Source organism: Marmota monax, unplaced genomic scaffold, assembly GCF_021218885.2.
Source record: "Marmota monax isolate L192 unplaced genomic scaffold, Marmota_monax_Labrador192_F-V1.1 WCK01_AAM20220418_F8-fsc01351, whole genome shotgun sequence".
NCBI lineage: Eukaryota > Metazoa > Chordata > Mammalia > Rodentia > Sciuridae > Marmota > Marmota monax.
In genome coordinates, this window is record NW_026693612.1 from 1 (window position 1) to 24385 (window position 24385).

General features: G+C 34.5%; 1 protein-coding gene across 1 annotated transcript in view; it reads right to left on the reverse strand.

The window, feature by feature from the left end:
• Positions 1–24: 24 nt before the first annotated feature.
• The window catches only part of LOC124103153 (multiple PDZ domain protein-like), a 74141-nt gene continuing 49780 nt past the window's right edge, over positions 25–24385 (reverse strand). The window contains 8 exon segments of the mRNA XM_046459655.2: positions 25–993; positions 1226–1338; positions 1341–1509; positions 10022–10189; positions 11998–12114; positions 18540–18704; positions 19539–19685; positions 22595–22701. Of these exon segments, the coding sequence (XP_046315611.2) occupies positions 763–993; positions 1226–1338; positions 1341–1509; positions 10022–10189; positions 11998–12114; positions 18540–18704; positions 19539–19685; positions 22595–22701 (1217 nt within the window). The 3' untranslated portion in view covers positions 25–762.

Here is a 24385-nt window from a genome sequence, read left to right on the forward strand (position 1 = left end):
AATTTAACCAGGAAACAAGACCCTGCCATAAGATACTAATGTAAGGAGTGTTGGTACTTTATAAAAGAAACAGGGTTTTTAATGAAATAACTGGAGTCTTGGACATTTGGACATTCAGGGCAACTAATCTATCATTCTGTTTATCAAGATGAATCAACAGGAACAGGGCTAAGTCACATGACTGCTTCACTCAGTAAGAGAACAAATGTGTTCTGTACAGACTCAATTTTAGCTACTGTAATTGGGATTTATTTCCACAGGAAGTCTTCTTTGCTCAATTCAGAGGGTATGTGATCATTAACTCACCGAAACAATTTATGGGTAACAGAGGACTTAAAAATCCTGCCACCTGGAAGGTATTATTGAATAATTTGCATTTATATTTTGGTAGTGGTACACCTGCCTGTCTTTAGTCTTAATTTCAGTGAATGAAAGAAATTAAATACAAAATGACTTATGTGTAACTGGTAACACTCAAAGAGACTAATAATTTCCTTTTCCAAAGAATTTAGAATTCCAAATTGCTGACTTTTCATTTTCTAAGAATTCCTTTTCTGATTTGCTGTTTCATACACAAACAATTCATATATTTTTTACTTGAATGTAAATGAAGCTTTTGAATACTCTGAATTAATTAAGTAAATGAGAGATTTAAGCTAGTATGAAATAAACAAACCTGTTAACCATTTAAGAAAAAATAATGAGTACATAAAAAGAAAACACATAAAATTATAAGACATTTCCTAACATATATTTTCTTATTTACAGCAACAACAACAACAAAAAATGTTGAAACCTACCATGCTCAATATTTCCCTTTGTCAAGGGGGTTGGAAGAGTAGGGATGTATGGGTAAATGCGGAACTTACCGAGACTAGAATTGCCTTTTGCTATAGTAATAGTCCTTTCAAAAGATTCTTTGGATGAATTTTGTAGCATGATATATTCCGCATTGGAGGCCAGGGAGCTCTGTTCAATTAAGTACTCAGAGCCCTGAAAAAAAATAATGCAAGTCACATGGAAAGGAAAACTAGACTTTGGAGCATGATTTCAACACTACACATCTTTAGTTCTATGTTTTTCAGCAAGAAAAACAAGATCAGAGGTTGCCTCAGGGCATGTGTCAGAGGAGCCTCATTCCAAATGAAGGATTAGCCAGAACTCTTAACTCTCCACTATCTCCTACCTCACTATGATGCACATATCACAACCTTTAAAATATTACCTTTCCAGTTGAATCAGACAGCACAGGAGAAGTAAGTTCTGTTCTTGTTACAACTTCACTTGGTAAGTGAGATTCAGTCCAAGATATTGTGTTTTCACATTCATATTGTTGTCAGTAGAATTTGCAGGTGTATAATCACTTGTGTTAAAGCCAGAAGGAGGCCCCAAGCTCAAGTCTACTGAAGATGAATTCTCATCCTGTCTTTGGAGGAGATTCTGGGCATATAGTTCTTCCAAAGACATATGCAGATCAATTACTGGATCAGAAGAATTTTCAGTTATATCCTGAAAATGAAAGAAAAAAATATTAAAACCAGAAATAAATCAATTTATTTTATAACACTGCTTCTTAATGAGCAACTATTTAGTGAAAAATAAATCACAAGTATTCATTACTTAAAGAGTGTTAACAATGCTGGTGCAATGATACATACCCGTATTAACTAGCTATCGGGGGGCTGAATAGGCTGAGACAGGAGTATAGCAAGTTCAAGGCCAGCATGGGCAATTTAGCAAGACCCTAACTCAAAATAAAAGGGCTGGGGATATAGCTTAGTAATAGCCTGCCAGTGGGTTCAATCCCCAGTATCACACACACACACACAAAATAGATAGATAGATAGATAGAGATATGTATTAACAAATATTTCACTTAGCATAATTTTCTGCCTTTATTTTCATAAATACTTTTGAATAAATTTACTGTAAATCACACATTTCCTATTCTGAATTACCCTTGTACAACATACCATACATAGGATCATTTAGGTAGAACATTATGTTCTATCCATAAAATAATATTATTCTGACTTCACATAGAGAAGCAAATAGCTTAGAATCTAATCTCATTTAAAGTGTAGTCCATTTCCAGTGAAGATCTACTTATTCAAATGAATGCATGCAAACTATAACATTAATTGATTTGGATTCATGAACCTCCAAGAGAAAATTATTTTGACTTGAATTTATAGGTATTTATGGAGAAGAAAAGAAAGGCTTGAAACTCGGATTATTATAGGGAATATTTATATAAATATTCTTCAAGATTTAATAGGAGGAATATTAATCTGAGTGGTCATAAAATGTAGGTTTTAATCTAGGCTCTGTTATTAGCACAGAATCTCTCTCGGCTATATATTATGCAATTTCTACAATTCTCTGAAATTCAAATTCTGTAGATCTGTATAAATACATGTAATCTACTTACAGCAGATATGTTGTATCACTTATATGCTTTGGGCAAGCAATTACTTCCTGAATTGCTGCTGAATAAACACATCAGTTTTCCCTTCAATTCTTTGATTGATATTTTTAAAGTACAAAAGCAGCATATGATGAGCACATAACCATGTAAGATTCAAGCTTTATGGGGGCAGGAAAGATGGTGGAATGAGATGGACATCATTACCCTAGGTACATCTATAATTGCACATATGGTGTGATGTTCTATCATGTACAACCAGAGAAATGAAAAGTTGTGTTACAATTGTATATGATGAATCAAAATGAATTCTGCTATCATATATATCTAATTATAATAAATAAGTTCACAGAAGAAATAAATTGATCAACATATATATGAAAAAGTGTTCAACATCTGTAGTAATTAGAGAAATGTGAATCAAAGCTACTCTAAGATTTCATCTCGCTCCAGTCAGAATGGCAATCATCAAGAATACAGGCAACAATAAATGTTGGCGAGGATGTTGGGGAAAAGGTATGCTCATACACTGCTGGTAGGACTGCAAACTGGTACAACCACTATGGAAAGCAGTATGGAGATTCCTCAGAAAACTGGGAATGGAGTCACTATTTGACCCAGTTATCCCACTCCTTGGACTTAAAATCAGCGTACTATAGTGACGCAGCTTCATCAATGTTTATAGCAGCTCAATTCATAATAGCTAGACTATGGAACCAAGGTGTCCCTCAATAAATGAACGGATAAAGAAAATGTGGTAAATATACTCAATGGAATATTACTCAGCTTTAAAGAAGAGTGAAATTATGGCATTTGCCAGTAAATGGTTGGAATTGAAAAATATCATGTTAAGAGAAATAAGCCAATCCCACAAAACCAAACACCGAATATTTTGTCTAATATGCAGGTGCTAATTCACAATAAGGTAAGGGGCACTAGGGAAAAATGGTGTTACCTTAGATTAGGTAGAGGGAAGCGATGGGAGGGGAGAAGAGGGGATGGGGGATAGAAAAGATAATAGAATGAAACAGACATTATTCTTGTATGTATATATGTGACTACATGACCAATATGAAATTATATCCCATCTATGTATGATATATCAAAGTACATAAATGGATTCTGTTAGAGTCTGTAAACAAGTCAAAATAACACCTGGCATTTTGCCAGGGGAATGTTAGAGTTCATAAACAAGTCTGGATGGTGCCTGGCAAAATGCCAGAGGGAGTGGTTTGAGAGGTAACAAAAGCGAGCCATTAAGTGTGGAGATTCCTTACTGGTTGACTGATGTATCTAGTTTATGCTAATTAGATAAGCTGTGTGGAATGTATAAATACTGCTCCTGTCCTGCAATAAATGGCTCCCACTCCTGCTGTATCAACGTTCACAAGTTGTTCGTCACCCCCCGGTTATTTTGCTGCAGCCGGACTGCGGCAGGATTCTACAGTCATGTATAACTAATTAAAACAAATAAAATAATAATAATAAAAAAGAAAACTGTTAGGAGATTCACAATTGCTAAACTATAGAAGCAACCTAGATGCCCATCAATAGATGAATGGATAAAGAAACTATGGTACATATACATAATGGAATATTACTCAGCATTAAAAGAGACTAAAATTATGGCATTTGCAGGTAAAAAAAAAAAAAAAAAGATTCAAGCCTTACAGATGTACACTGTGTATGAACACAAAAGTCTTCCTTCATACCCGGTACTCTATTACCTTCTCCAGTAAAAATGGCTGGCATCACTTAGTTGTTTGATCGTATTTTTATCCATCTGCATAATACATACATACGCATACACAGATACACACACATTCAAGTTGATATATACATACATTTTTAAAACTTAAACAGAACCATACATTAAGTGGCATTTTTAACTTGTTCCTTTTTTATCCCCAGTATATTCACATCTCAATGTAAGAAATGGCCATGTCATTCAAAAAAAGAAAAAGTCAACTCCAGTGTTTTATGGTTATCAATTATTCCTAAATATGAAAGGCACTGGAGTGTACACTTTGGAGTCAGGCTACCTGAATTCAAATTCTAGCTCCACATCTGGTTAACTGAGTTTGGAAAGTTAAACACTCTGTACCCTTATTGAGGTTGAAATATTAGGTGTCTGACAAAAGTGTATGTGTGAAACAATGTAAGAAACTCTAGAGGTGAAATGATTGGATTATGAGAACATTACCCTAGTCAGTGCCTCAATCCCTGACAGGGATTAACTGGGTAGTAACAGCAGGTAAGTAAGATGTGGCTGGAGTATGTAGGCCCTTAGGAACATGCCTTTGGAGTTTATATTTTGTCTTGGTGAAGATCTCTCTCCCTCCCTCCCTCCCTATCTCTCGCTCCCCCTCCCTCCATCCTCTCTCTCTCTATTCTCCCTCCCTCTCCCTCCCTCTCCCTCCCCCCTCTCTTTCTCTCTCCCTTCCTCTCTCTCTTTCCCTCCCCCCTCTCTCCCTCCCTTTCTGTCTCCCTCCCTTCCTCTCTCTTCCCCTCCCCTTCCTGCTGTGATGTCCTGAGCTGCTTTCCTCTCCCACACTCTTCCCACCATAATGTTCTGCCTCAACTTAGGTCCCAAAGAATGAAGTCAGCCATCTATGGATTAAGACCTCCAAAACTACAAGCCCCCAAATAAACATATTCTCTAAGTATTCTTATCAGGTCTTTTGGTCACAGAAGTAAAAAAACTGACTAAAACAGCCCTGGTTCCCTGGCCTATTAATAAAGGAAAACAACAGAACCCATACTATCTGTTCTGTTAGAACCAACCATTAATTACCACAAAGTACAGGCCCAACAGAAATTACCCAATAACTATTAGCTTTTACAGTTATTTATTTATATTACGTAACTTTATACACATGTGTGATAATGTGTTTCCTATAAACCACAGAACTGGAGTAGTGGGTCAAATCATATGCACACTTAAAATACTGCTATTTATTGCTAAACTATCTTCCATTTTCTTCCACAAAAAAGAATACGTGAATACCTATTAATCTTACCAACTCTAGATCAGTTTGGTAATCCGATCAGTCAGAAATATATTCAGCAGTGTTTTACTATGCATGCTTCTTAATTAGCAAGATCATATCATTTATACATCTTCTGTGAACATTTTCTTCATGTCTTTCCTTCAGCTTTTTAATCACTTATTCTTGATCTTTTCTGAATATAAAATCTTTGTGATATATACTACAAATATTGTCCCAGTTACTTGTCTCCTAAGTTTTTATAGGTAATATTTATGTCATTACAAAGATAAATTCTTTGTGTAATCAAATTTGTCGATATTTTTGTGCTTCTAGGTTTTATATATAGCTTCATAAATATAATAAATATCTCCTTGACACAATGTAAATGAAATGTTTTCTGGTATTTTCCTTGTATTTATATAATTTATTTTTAGATTTTAACCATCTACAACTTATTTCAGATATAGTATAAGAGATGGCTCTCTCTTTGATTAGTTTAACAGCTCCAATACAAATTATTATACTTCTCTTCTTCAATACAAGTTATCATTTCTCTATAATTATCAAATATTTCTGACACAAAAGAATCAACAGAGTAGTTCTATCATGCAAGCAATTAATATATTTAGAATCTTCAGGAACAAATAATAGTAAAGTAACATTCTCCAATCAGAATCTGAACAATAACCTGTTGGCTCATCCACCCAACTTTATTTTATTTATTCTCATGAAAAATAACAATGTGCTTACTAAAGGAGTGGTTAGTTTCAGTATTACTAAATTAATTATAATAATTTTCAGTAAACCATCTCACCCATGCCTCAAAGAAAGAGAACAATTCAAAATTGCTTTTCATCAGAAAAAGAGGTAAAGCCACCCTTGTGAGCTGAGGTTTACTGAAAATCATGCAGCAGAAATTTCCATGCATTATTCATGAAGGAATTAACACAGACATACAGAAAAGAAATAGCTAATCAACACAGTAGACAACATACGCCTACTTCAGAAACATTTCTGGTTGCTGAACGACCAGAGTTTTATTTTTAAAAGTCTTATGGATCTAAAAGAAAAATATTTCTTCCCCCATAAAATGTCCAAAAATAACTCTATGATTTTCCAGTGCAACTTGGTATCTAAACTGAACTTTTCTAAAAACCTGTATTAATATATGCCTCTACTTGATACATTCTTGTTCTTTTCCTATTATAGGAAAAGACAACATCTTTTATACCTTTGAGAGTGTAATTTTGTCACTAAGACTTTCATAATTACTCCTACTATTTTGACTAGAGTGATTTATTTATTTTTTATTCAAACCTCTTCTCCAAAAACAAAATAATTAAGAAACAGCATTAACATTCTAAACAAGATGTGAAGGCAACAAATTTCAGCATTGGAGAATGACACTATGTGGAGATCTATGGTAATATATAGAATTTTTTAAAAATGGAATCTACTATTTGTGTTTGGTGTGTGAGGTTCGAAAAAAGATTTCTATCTTGACAGACACCAACTTCAACCTGCACTAGAAATCACAGGACTAACTGGTAAAACCAATATTCTGGAATGAAGAACGTGTACCATATCAGTTTTTTCCTGTCCGTACTGAGAGATTGAAAGTATGAATGTACATTACAGGGCAGAGAATGGGATGTGACAAGGAGTACAAACAGAGACTCAATATATAGCTATTAAATCTTTGTTGGCTGTATTTTCAAGTCAAAATAGGAAAAAAATAAAGCATCTTCTGAGAAACCATGTGAAACATTTAAAGAAGTCTATGAATATTTAAGTTTGGAAAACAATTATTTTTGCATTGTATCATGTCTTTGGAGGTAACAAGAAAAGGGAAATTGAAAGATCAATAAAAAATCAAAACCCATAACAATGAGAAAGGGAAAAAAGACCAATGGCTTCAACCATGTTGCCTTTAAAATAACACATTTCAATCATCTACCTCTAATGAATTTGAATGCCATGAAATGGGTATATGTAAATCCTTACATGATAATTCATCAATGAAGCAAACACATATTCCTTTCAAAAGACAAAACAGAATAGACCCCTAATGGAAGGCTTCTGTGAACAGGAACAAGTTATGGCTGTGGTCCTTAGGTGCTTAAGCTGCTGCTCAGTCCTCAACTCTGCTCTAAATGGTAAGTCCATGCTCTGGTGGTCAGCTCTTTTAACTTCTGGTAGGATACCTGACCAGGGTCGAAAGATCTCTCATCAAGGAGAGGACAGGTAAAATGACGTGTCTATTTCCAATCACCATTTAAGATCACAAGATTACCACAAAAATCTGAGGAATGACTGAGATCCTTACACTCTATCCTTCCTTCAAATCAGTATGGAGGTATCTTTGTTTTTCTTAAATATCCATATATACTTTATGGTTATTACAGTATAAGATCATATATATTTAAACAATCATATATACTACATGATTTTATTTTATTAAAAAGTAAGCTCACTTTTTTTAAAAGAAAAATAGTGAATTCTAAATTGCATGACAAATCACCATTTTGTTTTTTAAAATAAATTTAGTGCAAAAAAAAAAAAAACAGAAAAAAATGCATTATATAAATTCTTAATCACATAAATGTTTTCTAGTAAATCAAAGTACTAAAAAAGGCATAGAGGAAAAAAAAGAAAACCCAGAGTTTCAGAGATTTACCATGATACAAGAACAGTTCTACTTTCTAAAAACACTGAAAGCACACAGGAGTTTCACAATGTGTTTTAGAACACCCTCATTAATGTCTTCTTTGTTGTTTGGTAGTTTAAATATTTCACTTGTTAGGCCAGCTTGCCAAAATTTGCTTCAACAAAAGAGAAAACTGCTTAGGGAGAAAAAAAGAAAAGAAAAAGAGGAGGCAAACAGACGTCAGTAAGCCAATATGTTGTGCTGCATACAGCCAGCATTCGCCCTGTAAAATGTATGCTTCTCAGTATGCAGATTGTGTAATCCCTTTAAGTAACAATTACTAAGTTAAACAATGCAATCTGTCCCACTGGCAAGAAGAAGTGTGCTATGCTATGGATTAGGAGATTCCATTAGGAGATGAACTAGCTTCCAGCCCTGAGGCCAGTAAAGGCTGAACACATTCCAGACAGGAGGCAGCCAGACAGTCTCAGGTGTGCTAGGAGAGGAGCAGCTGCTCCACTCAAGATTATACCTTACAAACCAATTCAAGGAGATTGCCCAGCATCATTTGAAAGGATAACAGGTGCACCTTGAACATAAAAGAAAATGCTTTCAAAATGTTCTGGCCAAAAAAATTACTTGTTAATCAGGAAAGGAGGAAACTGAAAATCCTACTTTCCAACTTATTCATATATGAGATCTCTTTCCACTGAATCCAATTTATAAGTATGGTATAATTCCAGCCTAGAAAAATAAACAATATATATCCATAAATGAACTCTTTGCCCAGATTAAATAGATACATTTTTCCATATGTTTTTTAATTACTTTTTTCTTAAAATGATATATTGTAAGTACAACTATATTTCTATGCTTCATCTTTTTCTCCAAAGGTAACTCCTTTCCTAAAGTTAGGAAGTATCATGTTCACATATTTTTAAGTTTCCAACACACATGTATACACCTACTCATAAAAATATATATTGTTTATGCATCAATTTCCATAAAATAAAAACTTCAACAAATAAACAGATAAGTAATCAAAATAATAACATTCAAAATAATTGAAGAGCTCATTGATAAAAAGTGACAATCAAATGGCCAATATATGGAAAAGTATTCAATCTCACTAATAATGAAGAAAACAAAATGAAAATGTTGTAACACACCATTTTTCATTCAATATTGAATGGGTTTTTAAATGCTACGTAACTGAAAATTATAGCGTATATAACCAAGAAAATCAATAGAACTGGGGCATTTATGCCAATTATTTATTTCTAAAATATAGATGGCACAGATAGTCCAACAGTAACTAGACCCTTCAATTACATATACTGATATATACATAATTTATCATTCACTGTGATTTTTATATAGTTTTGCATTATTTTATATAAAAATGTAGCATTTAGTTTAAGCTAGCAAATGCTAAATTAACGTAAGAAATATTTTACTATCCAACTTTGCATAAAAGTTTTAAAATCATTAAAAAATATAAAGTCAATCTTGTAATTTTTCCAAAATAGACACTGCTAGTAATTTTGGCAACAGTGAGATCTATCCTTTTCAGCAATTCTCTAGTCCTTTCTCCCTATCTCCAAGCCTCTCAATAAAATTAGTAGATTCCCCCACTAAAAAGTAACCATAGACACCACTAAAAACACAATCTAATAAATGTATTTCATTAAATATTCTTTCTGATATGAAAATCCTAAAAGTTTTGAACATTTATGTCTACCACTGTCTTAGAAACACTAGAATTAAATAGCCCTTTATAGTCTGAAAGCTATATAATTAACACTAGCTAAATTAAAGTGTAGTTTAATCTGATAGGTAATCCATGACTAAAGAAACAAAATGTTTCTAATATGCTACTCCCACAAGTCCCCATCAACCCTGACCTCTGGAAAGGTATTCACAAAGCTTTCTCAAAAATAAATGACATTTTCTCAGTACCTTGGGAGGAGATGATGGCAGAGAGGAACCATAGTTCAGACCATCACTGCAAGCACTGCCATGAAGAGATAAAACAGAGGCTTGGGTAGAGTAGACACTGTCATTATCAGGAGAGTACTGAGACTGAAATGTGGATTCATCTACCAATTCAGCACCATGTGTGTCCACCTAGAAATCAAACAATATCATCAGTTGGGAATTTTGTTCTAGCACTGAGGTCTCCACTTGAAACACAAAGGCATAGTGGCATCTTTCTTCAGTCTATCCTGCTCTACATTCTCTTCAGCATGTCAGAAACTGACTATATAGTACTTTACCTAGTGCAGCACAAGAGCAAATTGCTCACCTGTAGCAAAGGGTGCTGGAACCCACAGCTGCTTCATTTCCTCAATAATACAGCCAAAGGTAACAATTAATAAAGGATCTGGATCAATTCTAAGTTTAAATAGCTCCATTAGTCATGGAAAGTGTTTACTTTTTTGCAGTTCACCTGACAAACTCTTATCATTTTATACTAAAATGAATGAGGACATGTCTTCTATTCAACTAAAATAAACTGCTGTTCAAAAAGGTGGCCATACAATTATTATTTGTAAACCTCACTATAAACATATATTTTAAATTATCTTTAGTTAAACTTTAAATCCATTCAAGTCATAGAAACCAGAGAACATCTGAGATGTCATGCTAAAATTATACCAACAAATAAGGGGTCTAATAATGATATGATTAGTGAAGCTTTAAGTTATGAACTTCTATTAGAAAGCTCACATAGAATGAGATAGAAAATTTCATCATACATTATCTAAAAATCCTACTACAATCTTCTATAGTAGACCTAAGAACTGACCCTTTTCTTGTATTTCCAGCATTTTCTGGTTATCTTAATGGCAAAATCCCATTTTTCTATTTATTTTTTATTCCAACTTACATGTTTAATATAATTTAGAAGCTTTATCACAATATAGTAGGCTGTGCTCTTATAAAAAGCTCTTAAAAATACATTGGGGCCATTTCAAAGTGACCCTCTTGAAATATAATTTCATAGGCCTGAAAAATTATTTTAAATACACGTTCAAATGCATTAACAAATCACCATGTGGAGCTTTAACCATTACAAATGTACATTATGTACAATAATCTAAATAGTAAATAATTAGTATTTACTATCTAGATAGTATTAGCTAAGCCTCGTGCCATACATTACAGTACATAAACATTTGTTTTAAGTGACATTAAGGAAAGAATATCTCAGTCTAAGTTGTATACCTATCACTGATGCCTTAAAGTCCCAGAGAGATCATTACAATTTGCTTAATTACTGTACAGATAAAACACTGGAGCCCAAAGAAGATGAACAACCAGTCCAAGATTATATAACTGGTTAGAGAGAAGATCCAGGACACCTACTTCTATCATAAAGACTAGTTAAGCCTCCATAAAACTGGAACTAATATACTTTGTGATTGGGATTCTTTGAAGTTTAAGGAAGATATGTAAACTCTAGACACAATGTTATTCTTAAGATACTTCAGGGATAATGATATATTTGTGTCCTATTGCATATAATTTTTTTATTTTTATTTATTTATTTGTTTTGTTTGTTTTTGCTGTGGCTGAGTACTATTTAATACCAGAGTACTTACACAGTTCACTGCATACTAAATGATACTGTGCACAGAGAGCAAGGCCAAAGTTCCCTAGTGTGTTAGGTATCAAAATGTGAGATTATTATATTGACTATAATACTGCAAACTTTCCAAATAGGTGTTTCAAGAGCTTGCAATTTCAAAATATTAACAAAAACAATTATCTTCTTCAAAATTAAGACCACAAATGGCACTAGGTCAAAGATGTGCACAGTGCACATAAAATATTGAACAAGGAAAATAGTGAGACTTTTCAGAATATTTTATAAGATAAAATAAGACATATAAGCATTTGAAAAGAGAACTTAATAAGTTGTAGCCACTAACCAGAGCCAAGTCAGCCCTGAAGAGGGCTTTGTCAGCCAGCCCTTGCTCCTCGCAGGAATGTGGCGGGTACAGAAAGGAATCCTCCTTAGCAGAAACATAACCTTCTTCAGGCAAAAGCTGCAGGAGAATGATATTTGAAAACCAGTTCATGAGAAAGACAGAGAAAAATGAAGGGGGACAAAATGGAGGAAGGCAGACAAATAGGAAGGTAAGTGAGGAGAAAAGGAAAATACGGGAGTTTTTAAAATAAACATATGACTTCAACATTGAATAAGTATGAAATATAGCAAATATCTCTATTAAACATTTTATTTGAAAATATAAATTAAAATATTTTGGTATGAACATCATCTGTTAGATCAGAATCCATTTCTATTCTTTTTCTCATTTTTTCGTATTAAAGATTACCAAAATTGGTTCCGGGGGACCCAACATGGCGGCTGGCGAGGAAGCAACACTTTCAATACCTCCACAGTAACGGGATCAGAGAGACTCATTAATACACCTACATGCTACCTGCTGAGAAACCTCTAGCAAAATTCCGCTGAAAGGAGACCTGCCAGGAATTAGTAAGTCTATTGGAAGTATCAGTTTGTCTCGGCCATGAGGTGCAGGGGCCCAGTCCCGCTGGCGGCCGCCTAAAGGCCGCTGCCAACCCGGCAGCGAACCTTCAAACAGCCGCTGCCTGCCTGGGCCCCTGCCGGCCCGGCTCTGTAAACTGCCCCAGGCGGTTCGGCGCTGCAAAGGACACTCCCTCCCCTGACTCCGGTGAACAGCTCCAGACCCCCAGCTCTGTGAACAGCCCCACCTGCCCCGCACTGAACAGCCCCACGAACACCACGGCGAACGAGATACCACCTTGGCAGAGAGCTGATGTCATGGGCGGAGGAGATAACTTCATTGAAACCAGTGCGACAGGTGTGTAATCCCCGAGCCATCTCTCTCCACACAGCGGGGAAACCTTAAGAGCCCCTCCCAGCTCTCCTGTGAGCTCCATAGCCAGACTGAGGGAATCAGGAGTGGCGCGGGACTCGCGTCGCGGAACTCCCGGCTACCGCTCCCACCAGTGCTGACAATTGAGGCCTCTTGCACCAGCTACCGGGGGCATGGCTACTGGAGGGCAAGCAAATTCGCTGGGGGTTCTCAGCCCCAAGCTCTACAAACTTAGGGTCTGAGGGAGGCAAACAGGGAGAGTGTGCCAGGCGTTCATGAAAACAGGGCTCCCAGGAGCAGCAGACCTGGCGTGTAACCAGTATTGTGGTAAGCGTCACAGGTGAGCTGGGCCTGGCTTGAGGAAACACAAGAGAAGGCCATAGGCACTCAGGATTGGAGACCCGCAAAGTCTGGGACGAAGAACTCCTGCACAGGGAATGGTTCCCACCTATTGAGAGGAGAAGCTTGGCCCAGTGGGCACAGCTCCACCTACTGGAAGAGAAGTTAATCGAACTCTATGACTGCATTTATTATTATTTCTTTTCTTTTTCTTTCATTTTCATTTTTTTTTGTTGGTGTTGTTGTTCTTTAACTTTTTTTAATGTTTTTAATTTTTTTTAATTTTTCTATTTTATTATTATTAGTATTATTTCTTTAAATTTTAATTTTCATTTTTTATTATCTTTATTATTTTTTTTAAAAAATTTTTTTCTTTCTTTCTTTATTTTCTATTTTTTTCTTTTGTCTTTTCATTTCTTTTCAATTTTCTTATTCCCCCTTCCTTGAATTCTACCTACCTACTCTCATTCTCTTTAGTGACTTCTTCCCTTCCCTTCTATTATACTTCCTCCCAAGCATCAAATAAATTTATAAGAAAAAACAGTAACTCAGCAGTCAAATAGAACAAGAAGTAACATGAGCAGCATAAAAAAGCAAGGAAGAAAAGGAGTACAAACAATGAAGGACAGCCTAAATATTCAGGAGGATCTAGAGTCATTAGAAAAATGGTCATATAAAGATCTCAAGGAATACCTTAGACAGATGGAATGGAACCTTAAAGAGGATACGAGACAGCAAATCCAAACAGTGAAAGAACACATTGAAATTGAATTACATAAACAGATAAAAGAAGAAGTTAAGCATCTTTATCAAGAGATAGAGATTATTAAAAAAATCAAACAATAATTCTAGAAATAAAGAAACGATAAACCAAATCAAAAACTCAATTGAGAGTATCACTAACAGAATGGAGCAAGTAGAAGCCAGAACGTCAGATAATGAAGACAAAATATATCATCTTGAAAAGAGTCTAGCCAACTCAGAAAGGCTGGTAAAAAATCACAAGAAAAACATCCAAGAGATATGGGATAACATAAAAAAAACAAACTTACGAGTCATCGGGATAGAGGAAGGTACAGAGATTCAAACCAAGGGAAAGAGTAGCCTGCTGAATGAAATAATTACACAAAACTTTCCAGAAATAAAAAAGGAAACGGATATACAAATTTTAGATGCATACAGGACACCGAGCACACAAAATCACAGTAGACCAACGCCAAGACACATTGTTATGAAGATATCCAATATACAGAACAAAGAGAAAATATTAAAAGCTACAAGAGAAAGGAGGCAGATTACATTCAGGGGTAAACCAATAAGGTTAACAACGGATTTTTCATCACAGATGCTGAAAGCGAGAAGATCCTGGAACAACGTATTTCAAACACTGAAAGAAAATGGTTGCCAACCATGAATTCTGTATCCAGCAAAATCAAGCTTCAGGTACGACAATAAAATAAAAATGTTTCATGATAAACAAAAGCTAAAAGAATTTGCAGCCAGAAAACCAGCATTGGAAAGCATCTTGAGCAAAACACTACACGAGGAAGAAATGAAAAACAATAACCAAAACCATCAGTGGGAAGTGCCTCTGTAAAGACAGAGGGCGGGGAGAAAGCTAATCATGGAGAAACAAACTAATTTAAAAAAAAAAAAAAAAAGAAGATAAATAATCAAACATGGCTGGAAGTACAAACCATATATCAATAGTAACTCTAAACGTTAATGGCTTAAACTCTCCAATAAAGCGACATAGGCTGGTAACATGGATTAAAAAAAACAAATCCAACAATATGCTGCCTCCAGGAGACACATCTGATTGGAAAAGACATACACAGGCTGAAGGTGAAAGGGTGGGAAAAAATATACCACGCACACGGTCCTCGTAAGCAAGCAGGGGTGGCCATCCTCATATCGAATAAAATCGACTTCAAGACTCAGTTAATCAAAAGGGATAAGGAAGGACATTATATACTGTTAAAAGGAACCATTCACCAACAAGACATAACAATTATCAATATTTATGCACCAAATAATGGTGCTGCGACATTCATAAAACAAATTCTCCTCAAGTTCAAGAATCAAATAGACCACAACACAATAATCATGGGTGACTTCAACACACCTCTCTCACCATTGGACAGATCCTCCAAACAAAAGTGGAATAAAGAAACTATAGAACTCAATATCACTAACAATAACCTTGACTTAACTGACATATATAGAATACATCAACCATCATCAAGTGGATATACTTTTTTCTCAGCAGTACATGGATCCTTCTCAAAAATAGACCATATATTATGCCATAGGGCAACCCTCAGTAAATATACAGGGGTGGAGATAATACCATGCATTTTCTCTGATCATAATGGAATGAAACTGGAAATCAATGATAAAAGAAGGAAGGAAAAATCCTACATCACATGGAAAATAAACAATATGTTACTGAATGATCAATGGGTTACAGAAGACATAAAGGAGGAAATCAAAAAATTCTTGGAGATAAATGAAAATATAGACACAACATATCGGAATCTATGGGATGCAATGAAAGCAGTTTTAAGAGGGAAATTCATCGCCTGGAGGTCATTCCTCAAAAAAAGGAAAAACCAACAAATAAATGAGCTCACACTTCATCTCAAAGCCCTAGAAAAGGAAGAGCAAAACAACAGTAAATGTAGCAGAAGGCAAGAAATAATTAAAATCAGAGCGGAAATCAATGAAATTGAAACAAAAGAAACTATTGAAAAAATTAACAAAACTAAAAGTTGGTTCTTCGAAAAAATAAATAAGATCGACAGACCCTTAGCCATGCTAACAAAGAGAAGAAGAGAGAGAACTCAAATTACTAACATATGGGATGAAAAAGGCAATGTCACAACAGATGCTACAGAAATACAGAAGACAATTAGAAATTATTTTGAAAAATTATATTCCAATAAAATAGAAGATAGTGAAGACATCGATAAATTTCTTATGTCATATGATTTGCCCAGACTGAGTCAGGAGGATACTCACAACTTAAACAGACCTATAACAATGGATGAAATAGAAGAAGCAATCAAAAGACTACCAACCAAGAAAAGCCCAGGACCAGACGGGTATACAGCGGAGTTTTACAAAACCTTTAAAGAAGAATTATTACCAATACTTTTGAAGTTATTTCAGGAAATAGAAAAAGATGGAGCTCTGCCAAATTCATTCTATGAGGCCAACATCACCCTGATTCCGAAACCAAAGACACCTCAAAGAAAGAAAACTACAGACCAATATCTCTGATGAACCTAGATGCAAAAATCCTCAATAAAATTCTGGCAAATCAGATACAAAGGCAGATCAAAAAAATTGTGCACCATGATCAAGTAGGATTCATACCTGGGAGGCAAGGATGGTTCAATATACGGAAATCAATAAATGTTATACACCACATCAATAGACTTAAAGATAAGAACCATATGATCATCTCGATAGACACAGAAAAAGCATTCGACAAAGTACAGCATCCCTTTATGTTCAAAACATTAGAAAAACTAGGGATAAAAGGAACTTACCTCTACATTGTAAAAGCTATATATGCTAAGGCTCAGGCTAGCATCATTCTGAATGGAGAAAAATTGAAGGCATTCCCTCTAAAATCTGGAACAAGACAGGAATGCCCTCTATCACCACTTCTATTCAATATAGTTCTCGAAACACTGGCCAGAGCAATTAGACAGACGAAAGAAATTAAAGGCATAAAAATAGGAAAAGAAGAACTTAAATTATCACTATTTGCAGGTGACATGATTATATACCTACAAGACCCAAAAGGGTCTACAAAAAAACTACAAGAACTAATAAATGAATTCAGCAAAGTGGCAGGATATAAAATCAACACGCATAAATCAAAGGCATTCCTGTATATCAGCAACAAAACTTCTGAATCGGAAATGAGGAAAAACACTCCATTCACAATATACTCAACAACAACAAAAAAAATACTTGGGAATCAACCTAACAAAAGAGGTGAAAGATCTATACAATGAAAACTACAGAACCTTAAAAAGAGAAATAGAAGAAGATCTTAGAAGATGGAAAAATATACCCTGTTCATGGATAGGCAGAACTAACATCATCAAAATGGCGATATTACCAAAAGTTCTCTATAGGTTTAATGTAATGCCAATCAAAATCCCAACGGCATTTCTTCTAGAAATAGAGAAAGCAATCATGAAATTCATATGGAAAAATAAAAGACCCAGAATAGCAAAAGCAATTCTAAGCAGGAAGTGTGAATCAGGCGGTATAGCGATACCAGATTTCAAACTATATTACAGAGCAATAGTAACAAAAACAGCATGGTACTGGTACCAAAACAGGCGGGTGGACCAATGGTACAGAATAGAGGACACAGAGACTAATAATTTAGAATTATATTTCTTATTCTAACATTAATCATTTATGTGAATATGGAAACTAGGCACTTATTCTTCAAAGTTTTCAAAATTATTCCATTATACTGACTATTTCAGTATAATGTAAATCAAATCCTAATATTACCTTACATGAAATTTGTCTAGGTTATAAATTATGCAAAATCAGTTTAGAAATGTATTGTGCATCTTCCAAAAAGCTCATTAGTTTCATTGCTTCACATTTTGATCTAAATGGAAAAGAATAAGTAGATAAGAAAATGGGAGTTTCTGAACACCACAGAGAATTAACTGGCATGTGTTAGGAGCTCAAATTCCTCATACTTTAAAAATAGAGTGTGCAAGTAAGTAAGACCTATATATGCTAAAATTATCTATCCATCCACACTTTAGCTATTCACTAAGCAGTAATTGTATGCCAGGCAGACTTGGGTAGGTTATATACAAGTATCTTTTTCCATATGTGTACTATATACACACACATTTACATATTTGAGTTTTCTCTTCTGCAAATGGGGACAATATGAACCTCTATTTCACAAAAATATTGAAAGTAAATTATACAAATATATATATAGTGTGCAATAAAACCTAATATTATTGCTTTCCTTACATCTTCAGAGAAAGAAAACAGAGGTTCCAAAAGATGAAGTGACTTGCTCAAGGTCACACAGCTAGTAAATATCAAAAAGTCTGGTTTAAACCCAAGCTTGACTTCAAGGTCAATCCTATAAGACACAGACTATGTAAGGAAACCAAATGCCAAAAAAAAAAGGCAGGGGTTAAAAAATCATGAACACCATTTAGTCTTTCCATTTGTATTTTCATATTAGCCTCACTTTGCAAATTTTCTACCTTTTCTGTTAGTTCAATATCACTTAGGTCCAGGCTATCCAATTATGACTGGGAGGTGGGTGGCACAGTACGACGACAGCACACCATTGTCACTTCTATAGGCAATTCTTTTAAAACATTGACCACATCTTGGTGATTCTCCCCAAGCAAAGTTATACCATTCACCTGTAGAAAAGATACATTCTTTAAGTAAGGAAAACATTTCAGAATGCAAATATTATTCTGAAAATGTTTTTTATTAAACAAATATACATTTTTGTATGGTGATGATAATGTGATTCTGCTGGATCTAGAACTGTAGTTAGACCTATGGAAGTACTACCTAAAACAATTTAGAGTTTTGCTGTAATTGGATCTTCTAAAGAATTCACAGGAAAACCATTAACTTTTACCCATATTTGATCTGCCAGTGTGGAAATCTAGAAAAGGATAGTCAATGAAAATATTCCCAAGGATGAAAGAAAAAAAAGAAGTTAAAAAAAACTTGACATTTTAAGTAAGGAAAAAAATAGAATATTGCATATATTGTATATTTTTAAAATGGGGGGAAAGAACCTCTTCCAATTTTCTTATATTTATCTTAAAATATATGGCTGCCTGCACATAAACAATATCAGCAGGTACCTAATGAAGGATGATGAGAATGGGCTGGATGGGGTCAGGACGGAGATTTTTTTAATGTTTATCTTTTTATTCTCTATTGAAACATGTGAATGTATTACCTGTTCTAAAAAACAGATATATATTTTAAAAGTTTCAAAGAAAGTTTTTATAGTTCTCTGTACCTGAAACAAAACAACAACCACACAGAACTAGATCTGAAATTCAATATAGACACAGATATAAAATTTCTGCTTTGCGTGAATTTTTATGTGCAGATCTCTCTCAAGAAACCTCTGAGAGGAAATTTAAAATAAGAACTTACAGATCACATTAATCCTCCTTCAAGGCTTTTTGGAATCTTATTTGAAGAAGAGAAAGAAAAGTATAGCTCCTTACTTCCAATAGCTCATCACCACTGAAGAGTTTCCCACTGTGTCCAACAGGACCTTCTGGTAGAACTGATCGGATAAAATGATGTCCCACTGTTGCTTCCAGGCTTATTCCCAACCCACTATTCTCACTAAACTTGCTCATGTGGGCCACCTAAAAGAATAAAAATTATTACAATTCTAACATTCCTTTCTTTTTCTACTCATGCATACATTCTGTATTCATCCCAAAATGGCCAACTTTCTCATAAAAGCTTCAAAAACCTACGTGTAAAGTTTCAAAGCTTTGCCTTTGAAAGAATTCTGATGTCTAAACTGGCTTCATGAACCAATAGACCAAAAGGAAGCAGCCAGCTCTTTACTGGCCATAGATACTGACAGCAGATGGAAAGCAGTCAAAATTACAATAGGACCTGAGCTCACACAACAATAAAGAAAACACACTCTCTGTACTTGCTACTGTGTGCCAGGGACAAAGCTGATCCGCAACCCCCCACCCCCCAACCCCCGCTGCTCCCATATCATAGATTGTCTCAGATGCTTCCTTTAAATAGGTACAATTTCTCTCCTTGTTTCCCAAGTTAGGAAAATAAGGTTCAGAAAGGTTACCTTGGCCAGAATTGCACAAGGAGAATAGAACTTTGAACTAAAGTGATCTCACCCTAAAACCTCACTCTTGATTTTATGCAATACTGAGAGACAACAGTGATCTTTAATAAATGAAATGAAGTTGAAAACAAGGGAATCAAATTCTAATTTCTTGCAGTTATACCAGATAATGGAGAATGTTAGGAACTTACTCATTTTCACACAGAATCCAATAATCATTAAAATCAGAAGGGATGCTAAACATGATCTACTTTAACCCTTTTATTTTGCAGCTAAGGAAACTGAGGAATAAAAAACTGAAAAAAAAAACTCATTATCAAATAGTTCTTTCCATGTCTTAATTATTTTTCCTAAGAAAGAAAATCAATTTTATTTATTTTCTAATTTTTTAATTATTTTTTAAATTTGTTGTAACTAGTAATATATGACCATTGATTGCATTTTGATCCATCATACATAAATGGAGTATAACTTCTCATTTTCTAGTTGTACATAATGTAGGGTTAAATAGGTCATGTAAATATGCATGCACATAGGGCAACAATGTTTCACTCATTATACTATCATTCCTAACCCATACCTCCTCCCCTTCCTTCATTCCCCCTGTCTAGTCCAAAGTACCTCTATTCTTAATGGTAACTGGTGAAAGTTCGACATCAATAAAGTTATATGACTTTGAAATAAAATGCTAGATGAAAATCTCACCCCTGAAAACCCAATTTAGGCATTTTTTCCTCTCAGAACACTTCCAAGTCTCTACTGATAATGCCTACAAGGACTTTTCTCTGCTACACCACTCCTACATTTTCATGTATGCTGCATAACTAGATAGCAAACAAAGTGAAGTCAGATCTTTTTCCTTTACCGTTGTCTCACCACAGCCCAAAGAACTTAGTTCTTTCTTATTTATTTTAAACAAACTGGTTTTATTTACATGTAATTCTTAAGATATCATCTCTAAACTTCCATTTAATCACATTTCTAAATGATACAAGGTATCCAGGTGCCATACTGTATATATAAAGTTCCAGGTATCATAGTGGCCTGAGATCAAGGACTGTGCAGTTTGGGTAGGTAGGAAAAGGGAACATAAAAATATGTGTGAACCATACCAGCTTAGTTATAAAAGTAACTCTTTCTGTATATAATGATAGCACCATCTGGGTGTCTTTCGTCATCTCTTGAACACTTAAGCACCAATAAGGCAGGTGATATTAGTTCTATTTTATAGAGGAAGATAAAGGCTTAGATGGTTTACCTCTCAAAGTTCTGGAGCTAATAGGAAATTTAATTAAGTAAATATAGGTTTCTTTATCACAGCACACTTCTGCCTTTGCCAGATTACTGGAAGTCCCACCAAAACAGTATATGCACAGAGGACAGTTAGAAGTTCAGTATTGTTTCTGAGTCTGGGATGAAATGTCTAATCAAGGGTAGGTGTCCTTTAACATTCAGTTTCAACCTAAAGAACTGCAGGCTCAGTTATGCATGCCAGTTAAGTTAACCCTGTCCCATAAAAGGAAATGCTAAATTAATTGCTGTTGAGCTGGACCTCCTAATTGTATTTTTCCTTGACTCAATTATAAAAGGTAGCAACAGCTGTACTAGCTCAATTCTTATTTGTTAATTATTCTGAATGTTAAAAAATTATTGTCATGAAAATTAAATGAAAAATTAAGAGCACTACTTAGAAACAAAGTGCCTCCTCAGTAGAAACAAAGTGTCCCTAAGTAGTGGTTACTAACATTACATATTATCATTTGCCTTTTATCTCCCCCAATTCAAAGGTATATAAACATTTCTGGCAATATGAAAAATTCTAACCAACTTTGTATTTTACTTTTCCTTTTCAAATCCTTGAAATTTTCTGGTATGCATGTAAAATTAATGATTTGTGTCAACTTTCTTAGACCTCCCTTTAGAATAGCACATTGTGATAGGTTGGCTAGATATACAAAGTGCTTCATGTTAATAAATATAAAATATTTACCATGGCATAAGTGATAGGGAAAAGTAGACAGATTAACCTCTTCAAGGAAAGTAAATACACAAAAATAAAAAAGAAGGTGAGGGAAAGAGTCCTTCCCCAATTCTCTACAGACATGATAATTCTGTCTTATTTTTAAGAGGATTCTTTCTATAAACCACAGGTGTAAGAATCAGAAAACCCCTCCTTCGTGTATAATCTACACCATTATCAGAAGTATTAAAATACTGATGATATACAAGTTCTAAAACTTCCATGCCATTTATTTCCACTCCTCATTTACTATATAACTTTCTCCAAGTTGAAATTTTCAGTACCCAAATTAGGATACTTAGGTCTTCTAAAAAAGCCTTGAATATTTACTGCTTCTCTAGAACTTCTTGTGAAGATGATGTCTATTACTGCTATGAACTTCCTGTTCAAATACATTTACAAGTTAGGATATTAGGGAGGGTAAACTAACCTACCACTATTTCATAGTTAATTCCCATAATCCTCTGCCACTTTGTCAGCAGGGTAGCTTCTTGTTGCATATCTTTTGTTTCCTGTGCCTCAGCTGATATCAACTGATACCCTGAAATAGTCAAAGCAATTAAGTTAGTGACACATTACAAAATTCTCCATATATTAACATTCTGTTCCAGAGACAGTGATTAGAACATGTCGTACCATGTCAGACATTTTTTTTCAACTTAATTCGTTCTTTTCAGTCATACATAACACATAGTATTCATCTTTTTAGTTATACATAACATTAGTATTCACTTTGACATAATTATAAAAGCATGAAATACAATTTGTTATAATTCAGTCCCCATTACTTCCCTTTTCCTCCCTCTTCCCTCGCCCGTTTCCCTCCCACTACTTTACTGATCTTTCTTCCATTTACTTACAGCTTTCTTTAAAATTAGTGTCTAGTAGTTATACATGATGGTGAGATTCACTGTGGTATGTTCATATATGTACATAGGACAGTTAGATCTGATTCATTTTACTGTCTTTCCCTAGCCCTCTTCCCTTCCCTTCATTCCCTTCATTTACTCCACTGATCTTTCTTCTTTTAATAATTCCCCATCCTGTCTTATTTTGGGTGACCTTTCACATATTAGAGAAAACACTTGATCTTTGACTTTTGGGGACTGGCTTATTTCACTTAGCATGATAGTTTCCAGTCCCATTCATTTACTGGCAAATGCCAAAAGTCATTCTTCTTTGTGGCTGAGTAATATTCCATTGAATATACCACATTTTCCTTATACATTCATTTGGTGAAGGAAACCTAGGTTGTTCCATCAATTGGCTATTGTAAATTGTGCTGCTATAAATGCTGATGTCTCTGTGTCACTGAGGTATGCTGATTTTAAATCTTTTGGATATGTATCATGGAATGGATAGCTGGGTCATATTATGATCCCATTCCTAGATATTTGAGGAATCTCCATACTGCTTTCCAGAGTGGTTGCACTAATTCACAGTCCCACCAAAAATGTATGAGTGTACTCTTTTCTCCACATTCTCACCAACATTTATTGTGATTTGTCAGACTCTTTACCCAGTAGATGAGTACTCTCACTTCTATACTTTACAGATTTAATGAAAAACCCCATTGCATATTCAACACTATTATCTTTTAAAAGATATCTTTTAAATCCTAACCATAACATTATCCAATTTAAATATTTAAGAGAATGAGGACTCTGGGTTGCTTTGGGATTCTCTTCATCATCCTTTGGTGACTCTACAGTAAAAAGCCATGTCTGTCACCTCTATGTTATTTTTTTCTTTTTTGTTTTCATTTGTTCTACAGTGGGAAAAGGAGTATGCTATTACTTAGCCAAGCAAAAACAAGTTAACAAATAATATATACAATTCAATGTATAGTGAGAAAATATAAATTTAAAAAAAAACATGACAAAATGAGATTGCACATTAAAATAAAAGACTAGCATGGAATCTCACTAACTGGCAAAAATAATTACAATTAAAAAGAAAATAGAAAAATATATAAAAAAAAAAAAAGAAAAGAGGGAAGAAGCCCACCAAAAAAGTTACCCAAACAAATTAATTTAAAATGCTTAACTTAAAAAAAAAATAACTCGTGAAAAAGAACTTTACAATCACATTTCAGAGACACCTCTGTATCGTCATGGTTCTGACTCTTTACCCAGTAGATGAGTACTCTCAGGTTGTCTTTTAAAACTCTCTATTAGGCAGTACTCTATCTATCCCTTTCAGCATTCAAATCTAAAATTTAAAGA